Source organism: Psammomys obesus, unplaced genomic scaffold (genome assembly GCF_907164565.1).
Source record: "Psammomys obesus unplaced genomic scaffold, mPsaObe1.curated_primary_1811, whole genome shotgun sequence".
In the NCBI taxonomy this organism is placed as follows: domain Eukaryota; kingdom Metazoa; phylum Chordata; class Mammalia; order Rodentia; family Muridae; genus Psammomys; species Psammomys obesus.
This window is the reverse complement of record NW_026587382.1, coordinates 2,286,971-2,307,687: the sequence shown is the minus strand read 5'-3', so window position 1 is coordinate 2,307,687 and position 20,717 is coordinate 2,286,971. Positions and strand designations below refer to the sequence as shown.

Genomic DNA, 20,717 nt, shown 5'->3' with positions numbered 1-20,717 from the left:
TTCTTAGTCAGGTCTCCAACCTCTACTTTCTGCCATTTCTTTCTTTTTTCCCTCATGAACTACTGACTTGTACCTAGAACAAGGGAAGATTGTCTTTTCCGTTAGTCTTTCATTTATTACATTTAGTGTGTGCACACATGCTGCAGAGAATTTGTAGAGGTGCAGGTTCAGGTCACCAGGCTTGAGAGCCGCTCCCTGTGTGAACTCCCCCCACCTCCCAAGGGCCTCAAATCTGCAACAGTGCTAACGACAACCTTGAACTTCTGATCCTACCACCACCACTTGGTAACTGCTGGAATTATAAGGGTGTGTCACCACACCCAGTTTATACAGCACTGGGGAAGCCCAAAGCCTCAAGCATGCTAAGCAAGCACTGTACCAACTGAGCTGCAGTCCAGCTCCGGGGGATCCCACTCTCCTCCGGGGCACCCCAACACACATGGCACAGGCAGACATACACATATATAATAAACATTTTTGTTCCTTTTGTTGAGACTGTCGTAGACCTCACTATCTAGACCAAGGTGACTATGAACTCACAGAGAGCACTGGGCTATACTGCCCACTCTAGGCCAGCCTGAGCTACATGAGATAAAATCACAAGGGAATTAATCTCCAGTCGCCTTATTCCACAGAAATGGTCTCAGCTATGTTTCATGCACTATGCCTCTGCTTCTTGTTCATGTTCCTTCCAGCTCTCTTTCTTCTTTCTTTCTTCATATCGGGAGGGGTCAACTAGATAGAGTCTAGTCAGTGTTGTCTACACTGTTCTCAGTCTTCCTGCCTCCACCTCCCTGGTGCCGAGATTTCACATGTGCACAAGCAGGCACAGACTTATGGGCTCTTTCCAAAACCTTGGATAGAACTCAGGTTCCTCAAGGGATGACAGCTGCTTGCTGGATAAGTTCCATCAAGTTGGACTTGGAGGAGAACTTCATTTTTACAATAATAAATTGAGGGGCTAAAGTGTCCATAGCCTGAACATTGGGCTGACACCACTGTGAGAACAGTTTATGAGGGGGTAGGCTGGGTGGAGACTCACTTACATTTGCCACAGCTGGTCTAGACAAGACTCGGGCTCTTTTTACCTGCTCAGGGTCCTGTATGCACCTTCCACATTCCCCTCCTGAACCATCACAGTCCTGGCAATGAACTTCAGATGGTTAGCCATGGCCTCGTCGTCAGATCTTCATTCTCCACGACCTATAAAACGGACAAGGAGCATGGAAATCGGAGAACCAACGTAAGAAAACAAAGCCCAGCTGTCACACATCACCACAAGCAGTTTTCTTCAGTCTAGAAATTGAACCAGGAGACATAGAATCTGGCAGGAGGAATTCTTTGTATCTTAAAAAAAAAGTACAAGTAGGACTAGAGAGATGGCTCAGCAGTTAAGAGAATCCAGGGCGATTCCCAGCAACCACTGAGAGGCTCGCAACCATCCGTAACTCCAGTCCCAGGAGATCCAAGGCCCTCTTCTGGCCTCTAGGATGCACAGACATACATGCAAGCAAAACACTCTTACACATTAAATGTAAATAACTTTAAGAAGAAAAAGACAAGCGAATTGTTATCAGCATTCCTTTCACAGCGCGGCGGGATGGCTCAGCAAGTAAAAGCACTTGCTGCCAAGCCTGACGATCTGGGTTCGAGCCCTGGAACCCTATGGAGGAAGGCTGGGACAGACTCTCAACCTCTCACCCCGGGCCGCATCAAAAAAAAATAAAATAAAATAAACAAATAGATAAACAGCCGGGCGCCGGTGGCGCACACCTCGGCAGACGGGTCTCTGTGTTCAGCCTGGTCTACAGAGTTCCAGGACAGCCAGGGCTGTCTCGAAAATCGAAACAAACAAACAAACAAACAAACAAAAAGGTTTTCGCTGCGAATTGGAAAGGACTCTTCGTCCGTCTCTAGAGACCAGGCCGGCCCGCGAAGTCCTGCCCTCCCGCCCCACACTCTCCGCGGCGCAGGGGCCTCAACCCGCGATCTCCCGACCTGGTGGTCTCAGCACTCGGACTCCGGGACCTCCGCACCGGAAGCGGAAGCACGAAATCCCGTGGCGGGAGGAAGCTGCGCTGCAGCGCAGACGCCGCGGAGCCTCGCGGACTGCCTGTCCTTGTGGAGGTTCGCTACGCCCGACCGTCAAAGAAACAGCGTCCTCGCCTTCCTGTGGAGTCGCGGTCCGTGGGTCAGCGAGGTCAGCCCGATCCGTGGCTCTAATCCTGTTAAGCCTTTCCTAGATCTGAGCAGCTGCGGTTTTCTGGATGGGAAATGGGAAGCGTCCTGAGAATATTTTTTCATTTAAAAAAAGGACAGATCTGCTCGCCGGGAGAAAAACAGCTCCACACCCTTCATCTGCCCAAAAGTTAAGAAAAGAAATTACATACTGTGAGTTTCCCATTGCGTTACCTGCCTAAGCCGTTTCATTAAATAAAGTAGAGTCACTAAAGAAAGAAATGGGAAACGCCTGCAGAATTTAAAATCAAACCGTTTTGTTTTGTTTTAAATGCCAGCCTTGCCATTTGTTGCCTAGTTAGACCTGGTAGAAATGTCTCTCTTTTATTTCTTCCACACTTTCTCACGGTTTACGTAAATGGTATACCCACGTACCCGTGTATGTTTATTTACACCTCATGTGATATCTCCTTAAAAGACGTGTTTTTATTCTCTGCGTGCGCACCACGTGCGTGCAGGAGCCCGAGAAGTGTAGGAGCCGTGTTGGAATTGGAGTTAAAGGTGGTTGTGAGCAGCCATGTGGATATTAGGAACTGGATCCAGGGCCTCCACAAGAACAGTAAATGTTCTTCACTGCTGAGCTGTCTCTCCAGAACATCATCAGTCAAAAGGTACTCACCTAAGACTTTAAGTTGACCTCGTGGTGAGCCAGATCCACGGTACCAAACCGCAGCTGGATTGGGACCAGCATGCTCATCAACCAGCTGCACTGAATGCCTGTCTTCTGCCAGGCCCTGCTGATACCATCCCAGTGTCTCTTGAACTACTGAAAGACAGTATGTAGACACCAATTTAGACCGGGAAGCATATAATAAGTGCAAAATTAGTTATATGGCCAGCAGTATAATACGGTAGGAAGGAGTTCCAGGTCCTAGTCAGGGTCTAAGAGTCAAGTGTGTGCCTATGCGTGAGTTACTCAAACTAGGAGTCTGCACTTTTTGTCTAAATAAAAATACTGGAATACTAACGTGTTTATTTGTTGATTGTTTATGATTATTTGGGGCTATATTGGTACGCTTGGGTGGAAGAAATGGGGATGTATTACAAATATTTATGGTCTAGATCTTGTTAGGCATGAGCTCTCAGTCTGGTTCCTTATTTGTAAAATGGCACTAATTAATCTTCACTTTGTTGATCTCACAAAATTTATCATAAGAGTCCAAATGGGATAAAATATAAAGGTGCTTTGTTAATTTTTCAAGGGTTATTTTATTATATGTGTATGAGTATTTTGCCTACATGTATGTTGTGTACCGTGTATGGGCTTCGTGTCCATGGAGAGCAAAACAGGACATTTGAATCCCTTGGGCTTGGAGTTACAGACAGTTGGGAGCTACTTGTGCATGCTGGGAATTGAACATGGGTCTTACAAGCACTATTAACTGTTGAGCCAACTCTCCCACAGCCTTTGTTGTTGTTATTGTTTTACAGGATTAAAAAGAAAAAAATTTAATATGTATGGGTGTTTTGCCTACATGCATGTCTGGTGTCCAGGGAGGCCAGAAGGGGCCATCAGATCCACTAGGTCTGGATTTACAGATGTGAGGCATTGTGGGTGCTGGGAATCTAATCTGGGTCCTCGGGAAGAGCTGCCAGTACTACTAACCTCTGAGTCTTCTGCCCAACCTCAGTGCCTAAGTTTTAAGCTTAGTTATCTAAAAAAAAAGTGTTGGCATCATATCTTTCACTAGGGGCTGGAGGGGTGGCTCAGTGGTTAAGAGCACTGTCTGCTCTTCCAAAGGTCATGAGTTCAATTCCCAGCAACCACATGGTGGCTCACAACCATCTATAATGTGAACTGATTCCCTCTTCTGGCAGGTGTAAATGCAGATAGAACACTCATATACATGAAATAAATAAATCTTTAAAAAAAAAAATCTTTCACTAACAGAAGAGGAAAATAATTTGTGTGTGTGTGCGCGTACATGCATGAGAGCTCACACACAAAAGCTTATGTGCATGTGTCACAGCGCATGTGTGGAGGTCAGAGGACGACTTGCCAGAATGGTTTACCTCCTTCTACCAGGTGGGTCCCATGGTTGGAACTCTGGCCATCAGGCTTACTGGTGGCAGAGGCCTTTCCCTACTGAGCTGTCTAACCAGGCTTTTACTTTAAAGATTGTGTGTGTGTGTGTATGCCCATGGGTGAATGAATGCCCAGATGTACGTCCATCTGCATGTTCATGTGCAGGTGGTGCCAGAAGAGGGCATCAGATTCCTCAGAGGTGTTTAGCTGTTTGTGGGATGCCCTCGCCTGGCTTATTAATGGTTTCTGGGATCCTAACTCTAGTCCTTACGATTAGACAGCGACCGCCCTTACCTGCCTAGCCATCTCTCCAGTGCCACTAACATGCTTTTTAAAATAGCATCCAGGTTGGTTTGGAAGAAGATTTGTAGCTGAGGATGACTTTCGACGACTGATCCTCCAGCCTCAGCTCCCGAGGGCTGAGGTTACAGGCACATGTACCCATGGCTTTGTGTACAAGTAGCTAGCGCTGTTTGGACTACCTCCCCAGCCTTAAATGCCAGCATTTACTAAACTTCTAATTAATTAAAAGCATCTAGATTTTAAAAAAATGTGTATGAGTGTTTTGCCTACATGGGTGTGGACCATAGGTCTGCCTGGCGCCCGAGGAGGTCAGAAGAGGACATCAAATGCCCTGCAACTAGAATTACAAAGGGTTGTGAGCCACCATGTGGGCGCTGGGAACTGAACCTTGGTCCTCTGCAAGAGCAGTAGGTGGTTTTGACTGTTAAGCCATCTCTCTAGCCCTCAATGGTTACAAAACAACAACAAACCATGTGGCTCACGCCTTTAATTCCAGCACTTGAGGCCAGCCTGGTCCACAGAGTGAGTCCAGGACAGCCAAGGCTACACAGAGAAACCTTGTCTTGAAAAAACCAACCAACAGGGCTGGAGAGATGGCTCAGAGATTAAGAACATTGGCTGTTCTTCCAAAGGTTCCGAGTTCAATTCCCAGCTACCACAGGATGGCTACAACCACTCTCTATAATGAGATCTGGTGCCCTCTTCTGGTGAGCAGACATACATGCAGGCAGAACACTGCATAGCAAATAAATCTTAAAAAAAAAAAAGAAAACAAACAAAAAACCCAACAACAAAAACTAGTGTGTGTGTGTGTGTGAGTGTGTGTGTGTGTGTGTGTGTGTGTCTGCCTACATGGTGCATGTTCAGAGGACAGCTTGTGGGAGATGGTTCTTCCCAGAGGAATCTGGCCTACAAGGGCCTTTTTTGCCAGCCCCTTCAGTATTTTTTTTTTTAATAAGCAGTATATAAATAAAACTACCCACAGAAATGCATACATTCAGTGTGACTTCTTATGGCAGAAGATTTAGCATGTATCTACTTTGAGGAAATAATAAAGGCAATAAAAAAATGCAAAGTTAACATAGTTGAATCTATGTAGAGAGAAGCCAAGACTAGCGCCTCGGAGAACACCCACTCTGGGGTGGGTGGAAATGGGGCCATTAAGAAACCTAGAAAGTGCTGCCAAGTTGGGTAAGAGGAGAGTTGGGACTGTGTGCAGTCACAGGATCTAAGGTAGGAAAGTCTCAGAAGACAGCATTGAGTGTCAAGTGATACAACACACAGCCTTTGTGTCGGCTCCTGGGTTCACTGGATTGGTGGAAGGCATGTTATAAATACTGTAGTGCTGAGTCTGTGGGCGCATTAGTTACTCTGGAAGGTGTAACAGAACAAAAGCAGTGTGAGCTGTGCTGCAAACAGGTACAGTGGTCATGTGGTTAAAGCATTCTGAGGAATTGTGGTAGAACACTTGCCTAGCATGCATGGGGACCAAAGTTCAGGCCATAGTGTGAGTGAGAGTGTGTTGGAGGAGACTGGAGTGGAGAGGAGAAAGAGGATATTTAGGCTGAAGAGTATTTCCAGTAAGCCAATAACTTGATAGCATGGGAAGTAATTATTATGGGTAGCAAATGTAAGTTATAAAGTTTCACAAATAGACAGCAATCCAAAGAGCTGGAGAGGTGCTTGCTGTTCTTGCAGAGAACCTGAGTTTGGTCCCAGCAACTACATGGTGGCCCACAAACATCTATAACTTCAGTTCCTGGGAATCCATACAGGAATAAAACACATCTTAAAAAATAAAATGAGCTAGGCATGGTGGTTCACCTTAACCCCAGTATTTAGGAGGCAGAAGCAGGCCTGGTCTGTGTAGCAAGTTCTAGGCCAATTAGGGCTACATAATAAGAACCTGTCTCATAAAAGGAAAAAATCTACATATGTATGTATATATGTGTGTGTATATATATCTCCATCAAAATCAGGAATGGAGCTAAGAGTGGTTTTTCACATCTGTAATTCTTGGGGCACCAGGATCATCTTGATTTCCAGGCCAGCCTGAGCTACCCAAATAAAGGTTTGCCTCAGAAAGGAGGTCATATTTTCTGAAAGGGAGGTGATTTATTTACCAGAGCACTGGGCTTGAGGAATGGGCAAAAGCTGTCTGAGAAGCATGCCGAGCAGCTAAGAAGCAATGACTAAGATGACAGAATTATCTGATGCTCTGGGAAGGCTGAGGATGAGAGGCAATGGTTTTGGTAGAAACTGGGACAAAGCAGAAAGAGAGAAGGGTGGAGATCCATTCACGGTCTTGAGTCAGTAACTGTTGAGTCACTTTCCTTAGCCTGGCATACATTGAGCAGGTACAGCTATTTGAGTAGGGATATGGCCCAGAGGCTGAGTACCCCTAACCTGACCTCCACCATCCTGGGACACTATGCCCTCTTCAAAACTGGCACCGCAGTGGCTGTTTGGTTTTCCCTCTTCTGGAGGCAGCAGCTTACATGTGCATTTACCCCCGAGCATCAACAGTGAGCCACCAATGCCAAGCTGTGCCAGATTAGAAGAACCTGCTTGTCTGCCCAGCTGGAAGATTCCACATGGAGACACAAAGGGACAGGTACTAGTTTCTAGTGTGAACAGAAAAACCCAGAAACACGTCGGCTCTGCACCTATAAAAGCTCAAGGCTGGTCCCTAGGAAAGCGGCAGCTGCGATGCCCCACACAGGTTTGTGTGGTCCCGTCCAGAACCTACCTTGTGGAGCCCGCGTTCTAGCTTCTTTTCAGAGGCTCAGTAAGATTTACGGTGTATTTGAGGCTCAAAGCTGTCAATTCACAATAGTCAGAAAAGTGTTTAGGTAAAAAAAAATGTCTTTAATCAGAAAGGGTTTACTTTTCCTCACCACAAATACATTAAAAGTAAAAAAAAAAAAAAAAAAAAAAAACCATAAACATATTTATACAAACTGGGACTTGGGACAATTGCAAAACCTGGGTTAAGAGCTAAGGATCAGGAGCAGCTGGAGAAAGGCTGATCATCTGTGGCTCTGGGTGTCCTTCAGTCATCTCTCTGTCTGTGGTAGGTAGACCAGAGGAACGGAGGGAGCAACTCCAGTCTGATGGCAGCGTTACTGGCCAACTGTGGCAGCGAGGCCCCTCTCCAGACAGCTTCTTCAGATCACCAGGGATGACAGGAGGCTGTGGGATTGGAGTGCCTGGGGCAGATCGGGTGATGGGTTTTCCTCCTTTCTGGAGGACAAGGATGACACCAATGCTGGCTCCAGTGCCTCCGGGACTGTGGCTAGAGGTGGAGCCTTGGGAACTGAGGGGAGGGTTACAAATTGGAGTGCTATGAATCCAGGTGAGGTTCATGACTGGCCATCCTGTGGCAGGCCAAGGCTGCTTTGGTTTCAAAACTAAATGTCCCAACTGTGCTTGGCCCGTCTTCCCCAAGAGAGGTGCAGGAGAGGAAGCAGCTGAATCACTGTGCTGGCTTGGAAAGCGCTAGAGTGGGGAAAGACAAAAAACGAGTTAAGAAAGCTTGCGGATCAGCCCCACATAGCTCAGACCTTTGCTTTCCTTGAGAACTCATTGTGCAGTGCAAACACACATTGTTTTGTGCGACAGGTGTGTTCTTGCCAGGTAATGATTAAGTAAAAATTTCAGCAACAAGTAATGCTTCTATTTATTCAACAAAGAGTTGGAGGTGGCTCAGTGTAACAGACTATATTAGGCTACTAAAAACAGATACCGTGAAACAGCCCTACAGATCTCGGCATTTATACAATGATTCCTGTTCAGTTTCTTTAAAAGATTTTTGTGTGTGCGGTGTAAAGAGAATCAAACTCAAGGCCTACTATGTCAGGAAAGCACTTTAAAATTTAAGTAAATTTAATTTCCATACTGAAAGTTCTCATTTTCCATGTTTAGTTCTTTACAAGGCATGACCCTGTTATTCTCCTATCAATTACTTTCACATCAGCAAAAACTATAGTTGAGTTAGCTGGGCTGGGGTGGTGCACACCTTTGTCTTTTTTAAAAAGACTTATTTATTTATTATGTATACAATGTACACCTGCATGCCAGAAGAGGGCATCAGATCTCATTGCAGATAGGTTGTGAGCCACCATGTGGTTGCTGGGAATTGAACTCAGGACCTTTGGAAGAGCAGATAGTGCTCTTACTTCTGAACCATCTCTCCAGCCCAGGTGGTGCACACCTTTAATCTGAGCGTCCAGGAGGCAGAGGTAGGCAGATCTCTGAGTTCAAGGCTAGCCTGGTCTACAGAGCAAGTTTCAGGACAGCTGATACACAGGAAAATCCTGTTTTGAAACAAAGAAAATGAGAAGAAAAAAAAAAAAAAAAGGAAAGTGAAACCAACTATAGACACATAAGGTTTGGTTAAAGATATTTGGACAGGAGTCAGAAAAGGAAAAGGAAAAAGGTTTGCAGGGGTGCAAGGAAGAAAGGCTCTGGAGAGAAAAACTGAGGCATCTTCCTGTATGAGTCACTTGGCCTGATTAAGAAGAGCCTTCTGTATCTGCAGAAAGCAGGTAAGCTTCAACAAAACAGGGTTAAATTTTGTGGGACCCCAACAAAATAGAACTGACATCTAGGCCAACTCTGAAAATCACAGTAATGCACAGTTAGCCCTTCCCTTCCCTGGGGGACAAAAAACATGGAAACATGCATAGTCCATTCTTATCGCACCATCCCCCAAAGACAGGCTTTCTCTATGTAACCTTGGTTGTCACTGGACTCACTCTGTAGACCAAGCTGGCCTCAAACTCAGAGAGATCTGCCTGCCTCTCCCTCCTAGATGCTGGGACATAGTTCATTTCTTGATTATTCTGCCATCTCTTCCTTGGTTTTTAGGTTCTTACCTTGCTTGTCTGATGCCTGCTGCCTCCTACAGAGGACTTCTGGGCAGCTATATGGGGAAACCAAGTCTTTAACATCCCCTCCACTTGCAGCAAGGTTCCTAGATAACGCTCTCTGTGAAAAAAGGATTTAAAGAAAGTCATTAAGTATGCAAAAAGAAATGGAGAATATTCTAGGCCTCCCTCAATAATATCCTGAGAAGAAGAGAAAGGAATGAGGGAGACTTACCCCATCTGAGGCTTCTGTAAAACACCCACTATCCGCTGGATCCGGTCCATGGCCACACTCTGTTGGAAGCTACTTAATCCTAGGGTGAAAGAGAGGGTGGTGAGAGGGTTGCCGAATGTGGCAAAGAGCCCCTCTAGCGGGTCACTCCCAGCGTGAGAGAAAAAGCAAAGGTGGAGACTGAGGTAAATGTAAATCAAAGACAAGATAGTTGGGGTTCAAGTGCATTCACGTGAAGCAATTAAGTTACAGATGCAAGCAGGGAATGGCCCACACCCCAAGGAGAAAGTTAAGATTTCACTGGGAGGGGGGAGGGCCACCCCCCAGAAATGTAATTAAGCAGGTTATTACCTCTGTCAAAGCGACCCATTTTCAGTCCGTTCAGTAGGTCTGTGAGGGGCCGGATGAACCCTTGGAGTTCTTTACACTGTGGAAAAACAGCACAGGCCACGGCCAGAAGTCGTTTTTTTCTGCTGTCCTGTTACCGGCCTTATCCACTAATTAGGCGTTTGCCACCGCACTGCTGTCCCCTCTGCTTTCCCTTACCTTTTGAGCAAAGAGTAGATCTCCCTCTGTGGTACATCCCGGGACGGTTAGATTGTTCTCCAGTTCACCGTCTCTTGATCTTTTGGCTCCAGGTCCCCGCTGTTCCAGATGAGACGCTGCGCGTTGGTTACTAGAAACTCTGGGTCGATGTCGGCAGCGGATAGGGCCCGGAGTGGGCCGGGAACCTCCCCTCTCCTCGACAGCGTCTGGCTTGAGCCCACGGGCGTCCTTGCCCTCCCTCTCGTTATCAGAGGGGAGGCTAAAGTCACTATTCACAGGGGATGTGGAAAATGACGGCGAAAGAGGGGAAGAGGAGTAAGAAGAAACGCTGGATGGAGAATCCATCGCTCCAGGAGCAGGGGCTGAAGAGCAGATCCCGTGGTGCCGAGGACCAGACCCTGAAACTGAACAGCAAAGCGAGGGAGTTTGAAATCAGTTGAAGGATTAGGAAAGAGACTGGGAGACTGGGGCGTTCTCAACAGGGTAACACGTTTTTTCCGTTCTCCACAGAAACGGGAAAACACCCCCCCCCCCCACCACCTTGCCTTCCCACCCGCGTTCACAACGCAGCCCGCCCCCACCAGGGCTCCCGGCCCCACGCAGCCCGTCTCCCTTGGCGTCCGAGGATGCCACCTCTACTCCCTGCCCTCCGCCCGCCGCTCTGGGCTGTCCCCTGCCAGACCTCACGGCCAGCCTGCCGACCTGAAAACGCCACCCGCTCCAGGCTCGTCCGCGCACCCGAACCCACAGACAAGCGTCCCCCGCGCCTTCGCATCCCTCACCGTCAGGGGCACCGCAGCCGGCCCGTCCACGCCGCGCCTGCCAGGTGATGCAACACCTCCCGACGCCCCGATCTGCGGCCTGGCCAGCCCACCCGCTCCGGGTCAGTCCCCGGGACGCTCGGGTCGCGTCCGCTCCGCTTGCTCCGCGGGGCAGCCCCGGCCCGCACCAGCTCCGTCCCAGTCTGCGCGGGTCTGGCCGACCCACCTCCGCCTCGCTCCCTGGGTCCCGCCCCTTCCCCCTCCCGGACACGTGCGGCTCTGCACGTGCCTCCCCCTGCGTACACAGACCTCGTGCTCTCATTGGATAGCCTGCCGGCAACACGTGACGCCAGATCCAGACCCTCGCATCCCATTTGCTGCCGCCCCGCGGGGGCTCGGCCAATAGGGAGGCAGCCGAGTGGCGATTGGCTGGGAGGGAAGCAGTCGCGGCTCCGCCCGTACATGCGGCTCCTCCGGTGATGAAAAAGGAGGATGGAAAAAGAGTGAAAAATGAAGGAAGGGGCGGAAAAGGGTGGAGCCCGCGGCCTTAAATAGGACGGGCGCTGCTGGGCCCCGCGCGGCCGGGGCGTGCGGAGCCGGGCCTCGGCACGGGGGCGTCTCCCGGGCCGCGTGCCCCTCCGGGCGGGCGCCTCCGCGCACGGGCGCAGCACGTGGAGGCCGCCGGCAGCGCGTGTCCGCAGCGTGCGTGACCGCCGACGCGGGGCGCCGGCCTCCGCTCCCCGCCGGCGGCCGCCCTCGTGACTCCGCGCTCGGCCGCCCTCCGCGCCGCCGGGCTGGGCGCGCAGGGTGGGGACCGCGGCCGGAACGCCGCGTCCTCGCCGGCCCCCGCCGCGCCTTACGTAACCCGCCAGGCGCGTCCCCAGGTCGGACGCCGGCCCGCCGAGACCCCGGAGGGCGAGGCCGAGCGTCCCTGACCGCTCGGCCCGGAGCAGGCTAAGGTGATCCCCACCTCCAGGCTATGGCTTTGCCTGCGTCAGTCTGTCTGTCCCTTTGAGAAGGGGGAAACGCTGAGGAAGGAGAGTCCGGAGTCACCGCAGACGTTAAAGCAAACAGGACTCGGACGACCCCAGAGGGATCGCAAGGGGGCACTCTAGTTCTGAGTAGGGTCGGGAGAACAGACTTCGTTTTTTGTTGTTGTTGTTGTTGTGTTTTACGCATAATCTTACTAAAAGAAAAGGTTGGACAGGGCTAGAAGTCATGGTTTAGAGAATGGGTGATGATTTTACATAAATTCTAATACTTTTGACTTATATTTAGCAACGTGATCATTTTTTTAAAAAGAAAAACGATTTCTGAATTAAGCCTCAGCACTCTTTGCCCAAACACATGTTTCAATATAATATCAAATAAAATATAATTAATTAATCTGAGTGTGGTGGCTCGTGTCTGCTGTAATCCTAGGGGTTGAATGCAAGGAAATCAGTTCAAGACCAGCCTGACCCAGTGGGACCCTCAAAAATAAAAAAAAAAAAAGAAAGAAACAAAAATAGAATTAGAATTACAGGCTCAGAATAAAACTGTTATCTGTGAATATTCTCTATTCTACCCCAAACTTTAGATTTATTTATAGGGTATAATTTCTTCTAATTATTTGACATCTAATTCACCCCTCCTCCCCACTCGCTCCCAGACAGAGTTTCTCTGTGTGGCTCTGGCTGCCCCGGAACTCACTTTATAGAACAAGCTGACCCCAAACTTGAGATCCACCTGCCTCAGATTAAAGTCGTGCACCACCCCTGCCTGGCTCCTATTTCTTCTAATCTGCCCTTCATGCCTCCAAGTCTTGGTGTGCACTTCAGTGTTGACTTAAGAAGAGACACTCATTAAGAAGTAGGTAAAACTAATTTTTTTATTCTTCATCCAAAACTTGCCAAACTCTAGTCCGAAGAATCAGAGCAGCCTTCTCTCACCTGGGGGTGGGGAACAAAACAGGATCAGGGTGGCTGGCACAGTGTAAGAGGGCATGCTGCTTTTACATAAGACCTAAGTTCAATTCCCAGCAGCCATGCTAGGTGGTTTACAGACCCCTGTAACTCCCATTCCAGGAACTCTGGTGCCCTGGCCTCCCGAGCACCCATACTCACGTGAACAAACCCCTGCCCTACAGGACACATAATTAAAAACAATAAATCCCTCAAATGAGCATGAAGCCAAGGAAGTCTCCTTGTTCCCATCTCTGTGCAAACGCACAGACTCCACACTCTGAGGCGTTGTTTGTCGAGAGGGATGTGCCCCTCCTGCCTCCTCCCTCCTCCTGCTGAACTTTGCCTCTTGGCTCTGCAGGGTTGTAGCACACCCATTTTGACCTCTGGCACCTGCCATAACTTTAAACCTGGCCAGAATGGAACCGGCTCTGATTTTTCCAGGCTTGTTGGGAGCTTGGAAGAGGCTTCTCCATTCAGCATGCTTCTCTCCCGGGAGGTCTTAGAAGTCCTCCCAGACAGGAATTTTAAAAATGACATTACAAAAGTCTTCGCTTCAACATCTTCCAAGTTTTGTTAAGATCAGATAATTAGACATTTCTAAATGTGACCCTTCCTTGAGCATCTAGGACCGAGAATGAATGACTTCACAGCGTCCCCACCAAAGCCAGTGGCTACCCTCCTACCTGCTACAGAAAATGCATCCCTGATTGAAGAAGGGTCCATAACAGAAGACAGGACAGAGGACTCTGCAGACTGGACATGGCATCATTCTGTTCTGTACTCTGCTAAAACAACCCCCCCCACACACACACAATAGGTCATTGTCACCCTTCCTAGCAATCCCCACCCACCCCCACCCAGAAAGATAGCCACCTCTTTACATGATTGCCTTTTGTCCTTACCTCTGGTCTCAAAGGAGATCCTACCCTCCTTTTCACAGTAAGAATTCTTCCTACTTGGGCGGCCACAATTCCCAATGACATTTAATTTTTTACCTTTTGTGCATGACATTGTGCCAGTCACTATGGTAGGTGCTTTGAGGGGGTATAAGTGAGACTTAAGAGGAGCTTGCTGTCTATACAAACCTATACACATTTTAAAATGTGTATATTTACTGTCAGGCTTGCCTTCTGCTTGCCAATCCTACTGGCTCCTTCCATTTGCATTCAGCTGCATGTAGACTACTTTTGCCCTTTATAAAAAGCTACATCACTTGTTTGTTTGCTTGCTTGCTTCCTTCGTTCGTTCCTTCATTTATTTATTTATTTATTTATTTATTTATTTATTTATCTATCTATCTATCTATCTATCTATCTATCTATCTATCTATCTATTTATTTATTTATTTTTAAGACCCAGTTGGCTATCCTGGAACTATTCAGAGCTACTCCTGCCTCTGCCTCCCTCGTGCTGGAATTAAAGGCTTGTGTGCCACTACACACAATTTCTTATTCTTGACATAGGTCTATTACTTATATCCAGGCTAGCCTCTAATTTGAGACTTAACTGTCTCTGCCTTTGGATGCTTGGATACCACACCCAGTTTGCACTCTGTACTAACTCATTCCATAAAATTTAACTTTCCTTTGGAAGCATCCATGCCTCCTCCTCTTTGGGCTCTTGGTAGCTTTTGCTTGATTACACCAAGCTTTCTCTTCTAGTCCCTGTAACTCAAACTTGGCTCTCCACCTGCCTCTTACATTTCCTTGGTTGGTTTCCCTTCTTCTGCTGACTCAGTCATTGGCCTTTCTGCTTTCACAACTCTAACTTTGCCCTTAGGGCAGGTCTGTACTACTGATCCACTTCAGCTGCCTTCAGAACACCCACACAGGACTGTCCAACTTATAGCTAAACCACTCTGGTTTAGTTAAACCCTCCTAAACCACTCTGGCTTCCATTTTGGTCATCCATTTTCCCAAACACATTCATAAGATTTTACATGTGTGCGTGTCTGTGTGTCTCTGTGTGTTTGTATGTGTATGAGTGCATATGTGTGGAGGTCAGAGGAAAACATGAAGTGGGTTCATTCGTTCCATCACAGGGATCCTGGGTATTGAATTCTGAGCATCTTGCTGGCAGACATCTTTAGCCATCTCATTGATCCTCTCCAAACATGATTAAAGTCTGTAAGTTTCTAACTCTCCTTGTTTATAAAATTATCACTGAAGAGAGGCATTTTATTCTAGCCTTATTTTTCTCCTCTCAAATTAGACCACCTAGCTCTGCCCTTTAACAGCTGTTCCTGAGACAGTACTGAGACAGTACCAACCTTTCCACTATTCAGATGAAGAGTTTCCGAAATTTTGATTCCATCATCTTCTCCCTGCTGGAGGACTTGCCACGTTCCTTATTGGCCCAAAGCCCAGCCTGAAATTTCACACTTCTGTAGATTTATCCCTAACTCAATGTACATAATATTATTATGCAAAAATGAAAAGCCTTGTGTAATGTTTTTACATTTATTTAGGTGGGAGGGCATGCGATGTCACATGTGTGGAGGTAAAAGGCCAACTCTTGAAATCTCTCTATCCTTTTATTAAGCAGTTCTCACAGATCAAACCTGGGTCAGGTCTTCAGGCTTGTCAGCAAGTGCCTTTATTTATTTACGTATTTATTTATTTATTTATTGGTTTTTTTTGAGACAGGGTTTCTCTGTGTAGCCTTGGCTGTCCTAGATTCGATTTGTACCACCACCTCCTGGCTAAGTGCCTTTATTTGAGGATCCATCTCACTGCTCAAAAAATTTTGCTAAGATAAGATCTGTGTAGCCTTGGCTGTCCAGGAAATTGATGTGTAGACCAAGCTGGCCTTGAACTCACAGAGATCTGCCTGCCTCTGCTTCTAGAGTGCTGGGATTAAAAGTATATGTCACCATGCCCAGCCATTTTTTTCAAAAAGAGAGTCTTACAATGTCCCTCAGGCTGGTCTCAATCCTATCTAACACCCTCATAGATGGCCTTTTTAGAGGCTTTCTCCTCCTCATCCTCTCCTACAAAGAAGCCTCCTGTCCCCCAACCCCACGTGGTGAAAACTTAATTCTTGAATTCCCTGTGCAGCCCAAACCCTGTACATTTTTTCTGATTCATATTGTTTTCCTCTGTAGACTTTCCTTCTGTCATACACTAGTCTAAAAATAGCTATTTGTTCTGCTTCCCTTCCATGGGCAGCTTTTGCTCTTATAGTAACTATTCTTTCTAATTTTGTTTGTCCTTCAGGACACCAAGCAAGCAAAAGCTTCCTTAGTCTCAAGTTGTATCTAAAACAAAATCTGGACTGGCAAAATGGTTCAGCATATAAAAGTTCATACATTTGAGCCTGAGCCTGACAAACTGACACCCTAAAGTTGTCCTCTGTCCTCAGTGCGTGCGCGCACACACACACACACACACACACACACACACACACACACACACACACGGGAAGATGGCACCTCAACTGAGGAATCTCCATCAGATTGGACTGTGGGAAAGTCTTTAAGGGAATTTTCTTGATTAATGATTGATATGGGAGGGCCCAGACCACTGTGGTCAAGTGGTATAAAAAAAAAAAGAGAGCTGAGGGACTGGAGAGATGGCTAAGTAGGTAGGGCACTGACTGCTCTTCCAGAGGACTGGGGTTCAAGTCCCCAAGCACCCATATAGCAGCTTACAGCTGTCTATAACTAGTTCCAGGGAACCTGACACCCTTACGTAGACATACATGCAGGAAAAACACTAATGTACAATAAATAAATAAATAAATAAATAAATAAATCTTTAAGCCTCTGCTTCGGTTCCTGTCTTAAGTCGTTGCCCTGGCTTCTCTCAGTGATGAAGTGTGATCTGGTATTTGTAAGATGAAATAAATTTTTTCCTCCCTGAATTGGTTTTATCAATTTTTTGTTGTTGCTGTTTAGTTTTTTGAGACAGGCTTTCTCTGTGTAGCTCTTGCTGTCCTGGGCTGGGTTCGAACTCAAAGATCCGCTTGCCTCTGCCTCCCTAGCGCTGGGTCTACAGACGTGCACCACCACCACCCAGCTGGTCTTAACAGCAGAAGAAAACCCCCCTCCACCATAATCTGCCCTCTCTTTACTCCAGGTCACTAGCCCTGGAACTGTCTGGGTAAGAGATGGCTTAGTACCCACCTCTTTACTTTCCACATGACTCACTGGTTCCGTTGTCACTGGTTTCGTGGTTACAGGATTCTGGTGGTCCACAAGTTCTGTATGAAGACTAATGGTAGTTTCTGCTGCTTCTGTTGTTACCTCCTTATTCAACCTGTTCTGCCCTCGGTAGGTTGGGGAAACAGTTATCATTTCTTCCGTTCAACATCCCACAGATGCTCTAGTTAGAGTTTTGTTTTGTTTTGTTAATCTTTTCCTACAAGCAAGCTTCCTTCCCCACCCCAACCCGATACGACTAACACTTAAGTTTTCGGATTGTCCAGCCCAGTGATGGCATGGATTGTGTGCATGCTCCATTCAACACGTGCCTTGGCTACCCTCCTTCGCGCGTTAGCCCACTAGGTCGTAGCTTCCTTCTCCCAGCTCTAGTTAACAGGTCTGTTTGGGACCTGCATCCTACTTTCTATCAGATTTTCCTTTCTTTCTTGTTTTGTTTTGTTTTTTTCTTGAGACAGTAATAATATAGTCCTGACTGGACTGTAACTTACTATGTAAAATCAGACTGACCTTCAGCCCAGGGCAATCCTCCTGCCTGTGACTCCCAAGTGCTAGGATTACAGGCCTGGACTACCATATCCAGCCCCACATTTCAGTTCTTCCCAGTTTCTGTTTGACTGTCATGTGCCCTGACCCTGTTAGATACAGAAGTCACTTACCAACCTGTCCTCTGACTCAAACACAGAGTAATCAACAGTGAAGTTTACATTATAGTCATCTGGGGAAGAGGAAAAGAAAGAAACAAAAATGAAAGGGGAAGAAACTTCATGCTCAGAATACTTCAGCTACCTAACATTGTAAAATGTGTTACTGTAACCTACTTCTAGTTAGCTCTAGTGTCAAAACGTTTGTCACTAGAGCCAGAGGGCTGGCTGAGCAGTGAAGAACATAGACTGCTCTTTCAGAGGACCTCAGTTCAGTTCCCAGAATCCACACCGAGTAGCTCTCAGCCCCTCATAACTCCAGCCCCAGTGGCGTCAGACATCTCTGGTCTCCATGGCTCCTTTGCTCATGTACAAACACACACTTCTCCACATTATGCATAATTTATATCAAATAATTTACAAATTGGAAAACTTTCAAATTGTCCCAACCATATTCCAAAGAAACAAAACATAATGGGCTTAAGGGGCTGGAGAGATGGCTGGCTCCATGGTTAAGAGTACTGGCTGCTCTTCCAGAAGACCTGGGTTCAGTTCCTAGCATTCACAACCACCTGCAATTCCCAGGGGATCCAGTGCCCTCACACACATGATGCACAGACATACATGCAGACAAAATATTCATATACATAAAATCCTTACTTTGTTTTTGTTTTTGTTTTTTTTCAAAAATCATGAGCTTGAGAAAGAATACCAAGAGTCTTAATAGCTTTTGGTCACAGCCAAAATTTTGACTAAATCTGCTATTGTATTGCAAAGTGAAGGACAATCTTGGAACTAAGTCGTTCCCAAATCCGCTCTACCCCACTAAAAGTTGGAGCCCTTCACATACGCACCGTAGTTAGGGGTCACTGTGTAATAATATATCACCTGATAGTAATCACCCTCCTCCAGCTCTTCTTCAGCCTCGTATTCCTGTCCTGCAGGGACAAGAGCTATAGGTCAAAAGCATCTGGAGCTCCTTAGCAACAGCACACATGGAGTTGATCTCAGATCTCCAGACCTCCCAGCCGTCCTTCCTTCTGCCTCCTCTCCTTTCCCTGTCGCTGTACCTCAGCCAGCCCAGTCTCCTGGCTCCTAGCTGCAGTGAGATCAGAATTGTGCTTTCAGCACAGAACTCCCAGGAATATAGGTTCCATATCCTCCCAATTTTTTATACTTGGGAGAAATCTTACCAGCATCTCTCACAAAAAAACAAAACAAAACAAACTCTCAAGATTTTAGATTTGGGTTTATTTCCGGCTTCACTGTTAACTAAGCAGAACTTTGAACAGTCCATTTCATATGACCCCCACCCCAAACCCTTTATGAGAAAGGGTCTCTCCATAGAGCCCTGGCTGTCTCACTGTGTACAGCAGGCACTCACAGAGATCTGCTTGCTTCTGCTTCTGGCTCCCAAATGCTGGGAATAAAGGCGTGCACCACCACGGCCAGCCTTCTATCACCATCCTTAAAATTGAGTCAGCTGGACCAAATGCCCATCATAGCTTTTCTTTACTTCCAGAGCTAAAAATGTGTGACTTTGGTGATTGAATCCAGAATTCTAGGCCTTCTGCTAAACACATTGCTGCAAACCCAGACTAAGGACACAGGATTTAAAGGGGAGGGAAACAATGAGAGACACCTGGCAGGCTAGAGAACAAAGAAGGGAAGGAGCCAAGCTGCCCTTGGGACCTGTCCAGTTTTCTACTATCCTAAGCCAATCTATATTTATGTCATGCCCCCCCCCCATTTTTTTTTAAAGACATAGTTTGCTATGTATTCCTAACCAGCCTAGAACTCATTTTGAAACCAGACTAGCTTAGAACTCACAGAGACCTTCCTGTTTCTGCCTCTAGAGTGCTGGGATTAAAGGAGTGAGCCACCATACCAAGCTTGGTTTTATTTTTTGGTTCGGGGGTTATTATTATTACTATTATTATTATTATTTGAGGCAGGGGTTTTCTGTGTATCCCTGGCTGTCCTGGAACTCACTTTGTTAACCTAACTGGCTGGCTGCCAAACTCAAATCTGCCTGCCTGCTCCAGTGTGCTGGAGCTAAAGTTACGGGCCAACACACCTGGATGAGGGGTTATTGTTATTATTATTTATCTGAGGTTAGTCAGGAACTCACAGTGTAGTCAAGGATAACCTTGAGTTTCTGATTCCCCCTTTTCCCTCTTTGTCCCAAGAGCTGGGCATATGCCATCAGACTTGGCTCTCACACTTAAGTCTTTGCTAATAGAAGGTTTTTTTCCCCCCTTCTTTGTGGGAAGGAGGCACTCTGTGCTCTCTCAGTCCCTGGACTTCTGAGAACCCACCTCCTTCCTTTACTGCTCCTCACCCGCCTGTTCAGCTGTGTGGTGACAGAAACAGAACTACTAGTTCAGGATTGTCGAAGGCACTCTCTTCAGGGCTCCATCCTCCTTCAGTCTCCTCTCTGACAAGACTTGCTTTGCTTTGCCTTTGGTTTCCTGGCTCCACCTTCCAGAGCTCTGCTCTGCCCCCAACCCTGGACTCCAGCAGCTGAGAAAGAATGATCCCTCCCTGCTGAAATGCCCACTCACATCCTCTTTACATCTTTTTCTCTCATCCCGTTTAGAACAAAAGACCTGGCACAAAAGCTCAGGCTGAGAAGTGGACTTACCCAGGATGAGCGGCACGACAAGGAGGGCTATAAGGAGGACATCCATTCTGGATTTTTGCACTATCGCTGTGACAGTAAAAAGAGGAAATTGCACTGTTTCCCACCACACTCACCCCGCCTTCCCGCTGCTGTGAAGGTGGGAGGGAGCCTCCATGAGCCTTCTCCCAGGGGACAGAACTCTCCGCCCTCTCACCCAGTAGACCTTCTACTACACAGCAGTTGGACTGAACTGAAAACTTGTTGAATGAATGCAAACTTTTATTCCCGGGGAGCTCCTCACCCTACACCGATTCCCCTCAGGACTCCCACTGCTGGGACCAAGTTTACTCTCTCCCCTCCTTTCCTTCCTC

General features: G+C 47.2%; 3 protein-coding genes across 6 annotated transcripts in view; all 3 read right to left on the bottom strand.

The window, feature by feature from the left end:
- Mrps21 (mitochondrial ribosomal protein S21) overlaps positions 1–20,717 on the bottom strand; it is a gene marked incomplete in the record, with an annotated part of 33,525 nt that overhangs the window by 5,046 nt on the left and 7,762 nt on the right. Inside the window, 2 exon segments of the mRNA XM_055603721.1 lie at positions 1,089–1,203; positions 1,999–3,485. Of these exon segments, the coding sequence (XP_055459696.1) occupies positions 1,089–1,171 (83 nt within the window).
- On the bottom strand, positions 7,431–11,199 carry Ciart (circadian associated repressor of transcription). Of its 2 annotated transcripts, none has more exons than XM_055603711.1 (6): positions 10,996–11,199; positions 10,214–10,617; positions 10,019–10,094; positions 9,671–9,749; positions 9,445–9,556; positions 7,431–8,065 (listed from the first exon to the last, which is right to left on the bottom strand). In XM_055603711.1, the coding sequence occupies exons 2-6, from the start codon at positions 10,556–10,558 to the stop codon at positions 7,565–7,567; spliced, it is 1,113 nt and encodes a 370-aa protein (XP_055459686.1). In that variant the 5' UTR covers positions 10,559–10,617; positions 10,996–11,199; the 3' UTR covers positions 7,431–7,564. The 2 variants fall into 2 exon arrangements, with proteins under 2 accessions (XP_055459686.1, XP_055459687.1); XM_055603712.1 differs by lacking the exon at positions 10,996–11,199 and adding an exon at positions 10,916–10,962.
- CUNH1orf54 (chromosome unknown C1orf54 homolog) lies at positions 12,826–20,424 on the bottom strand. Of its 3 annotated transcripts, none has more exons than XM_055603718.1 (6): positions 20,368–20,424; positions 18,578–18,661; positions 17,739–17,797; positions 17,044–17,181; positions 13,604–13,705; positions 12,826–12,905 (listed from the first exon to the last, which is right to left on the bottom strand). In XM_055603718.1, exons 1-5 carry the CDS (start codon positions 20,411–20,413, stop codon positions 13,607–13,609), a joined length of 426 nt encoding a protein of 141 aa, XP_055459693.1. In that variant the 5' UTR covers positions 20,414–20,424; the 3' UTR covers positions 12,826–12,905; positions 13,604–13,606. The 3 variants fall into 3 exon arrangements, with proteins under 3 accessions (XP_055459693.1, XP_055459694.1, XP_055459695.1); XM_055603719.1 differs by having other exon boundaries at positions 13,604–13,702; XM_055603720.1 differs by having other exon boundaries at positions 13,604–13,702; positions 17,068–17,181.

What these genes read in the sequence shown, in the direction of transcription:
- Ciart (XM_055603711.1), bottom strand. Translation starts at nt 10,558, where the DNA reads ATGGATTCTCCATCCAGCGTTTCTTCTTACTCCTCTTCCCCTCTTTCG. An exon ending in TTACAGAAGCCTCAGATGGG is followed by an intron (nt 9,557 to 9,670) that starts GTAAGTCTCCCT and finishes CTTTTTTCACAG; the next exon opens with AGAGCGTTATCTAGGAACCT. An exon ending in GCAGGCATCAGACAAGCAAG is followed by an intron (nt 8,066 to 9,444) that starts GTAAGAACCTAA and finishes TCCCCACTCTAG; the next exon opens with CGCTTTCCAAGCCAGCACAG.
- CUNH1orf54 (XM_055603718.1), bottom strand. Translation starts at nt 20,413, where the DNA reads ATGGATGTCCTCCTTATAGCCCTCCTTGTCGTGCCGCTCATCCTGG. An exon ending in TGTCGTGCCGCTCATCCTGG is followed by an intron (nt 18,662 to 20,367) that starts GTAAGTCCACTT and finishes TTGTCCCTGCAG; the next exon opens with GACAGGAATACGAGGCTGAA. An exon ending in GTCATGTGGAAAGTAAAGAG is followed by an intron (nt 13,706 to 17,043) that starts GTGGGTACTAAG and finishes GGGTTGTTTTAG; the next exon opens with CAGAGTACAGAACAGAATGA.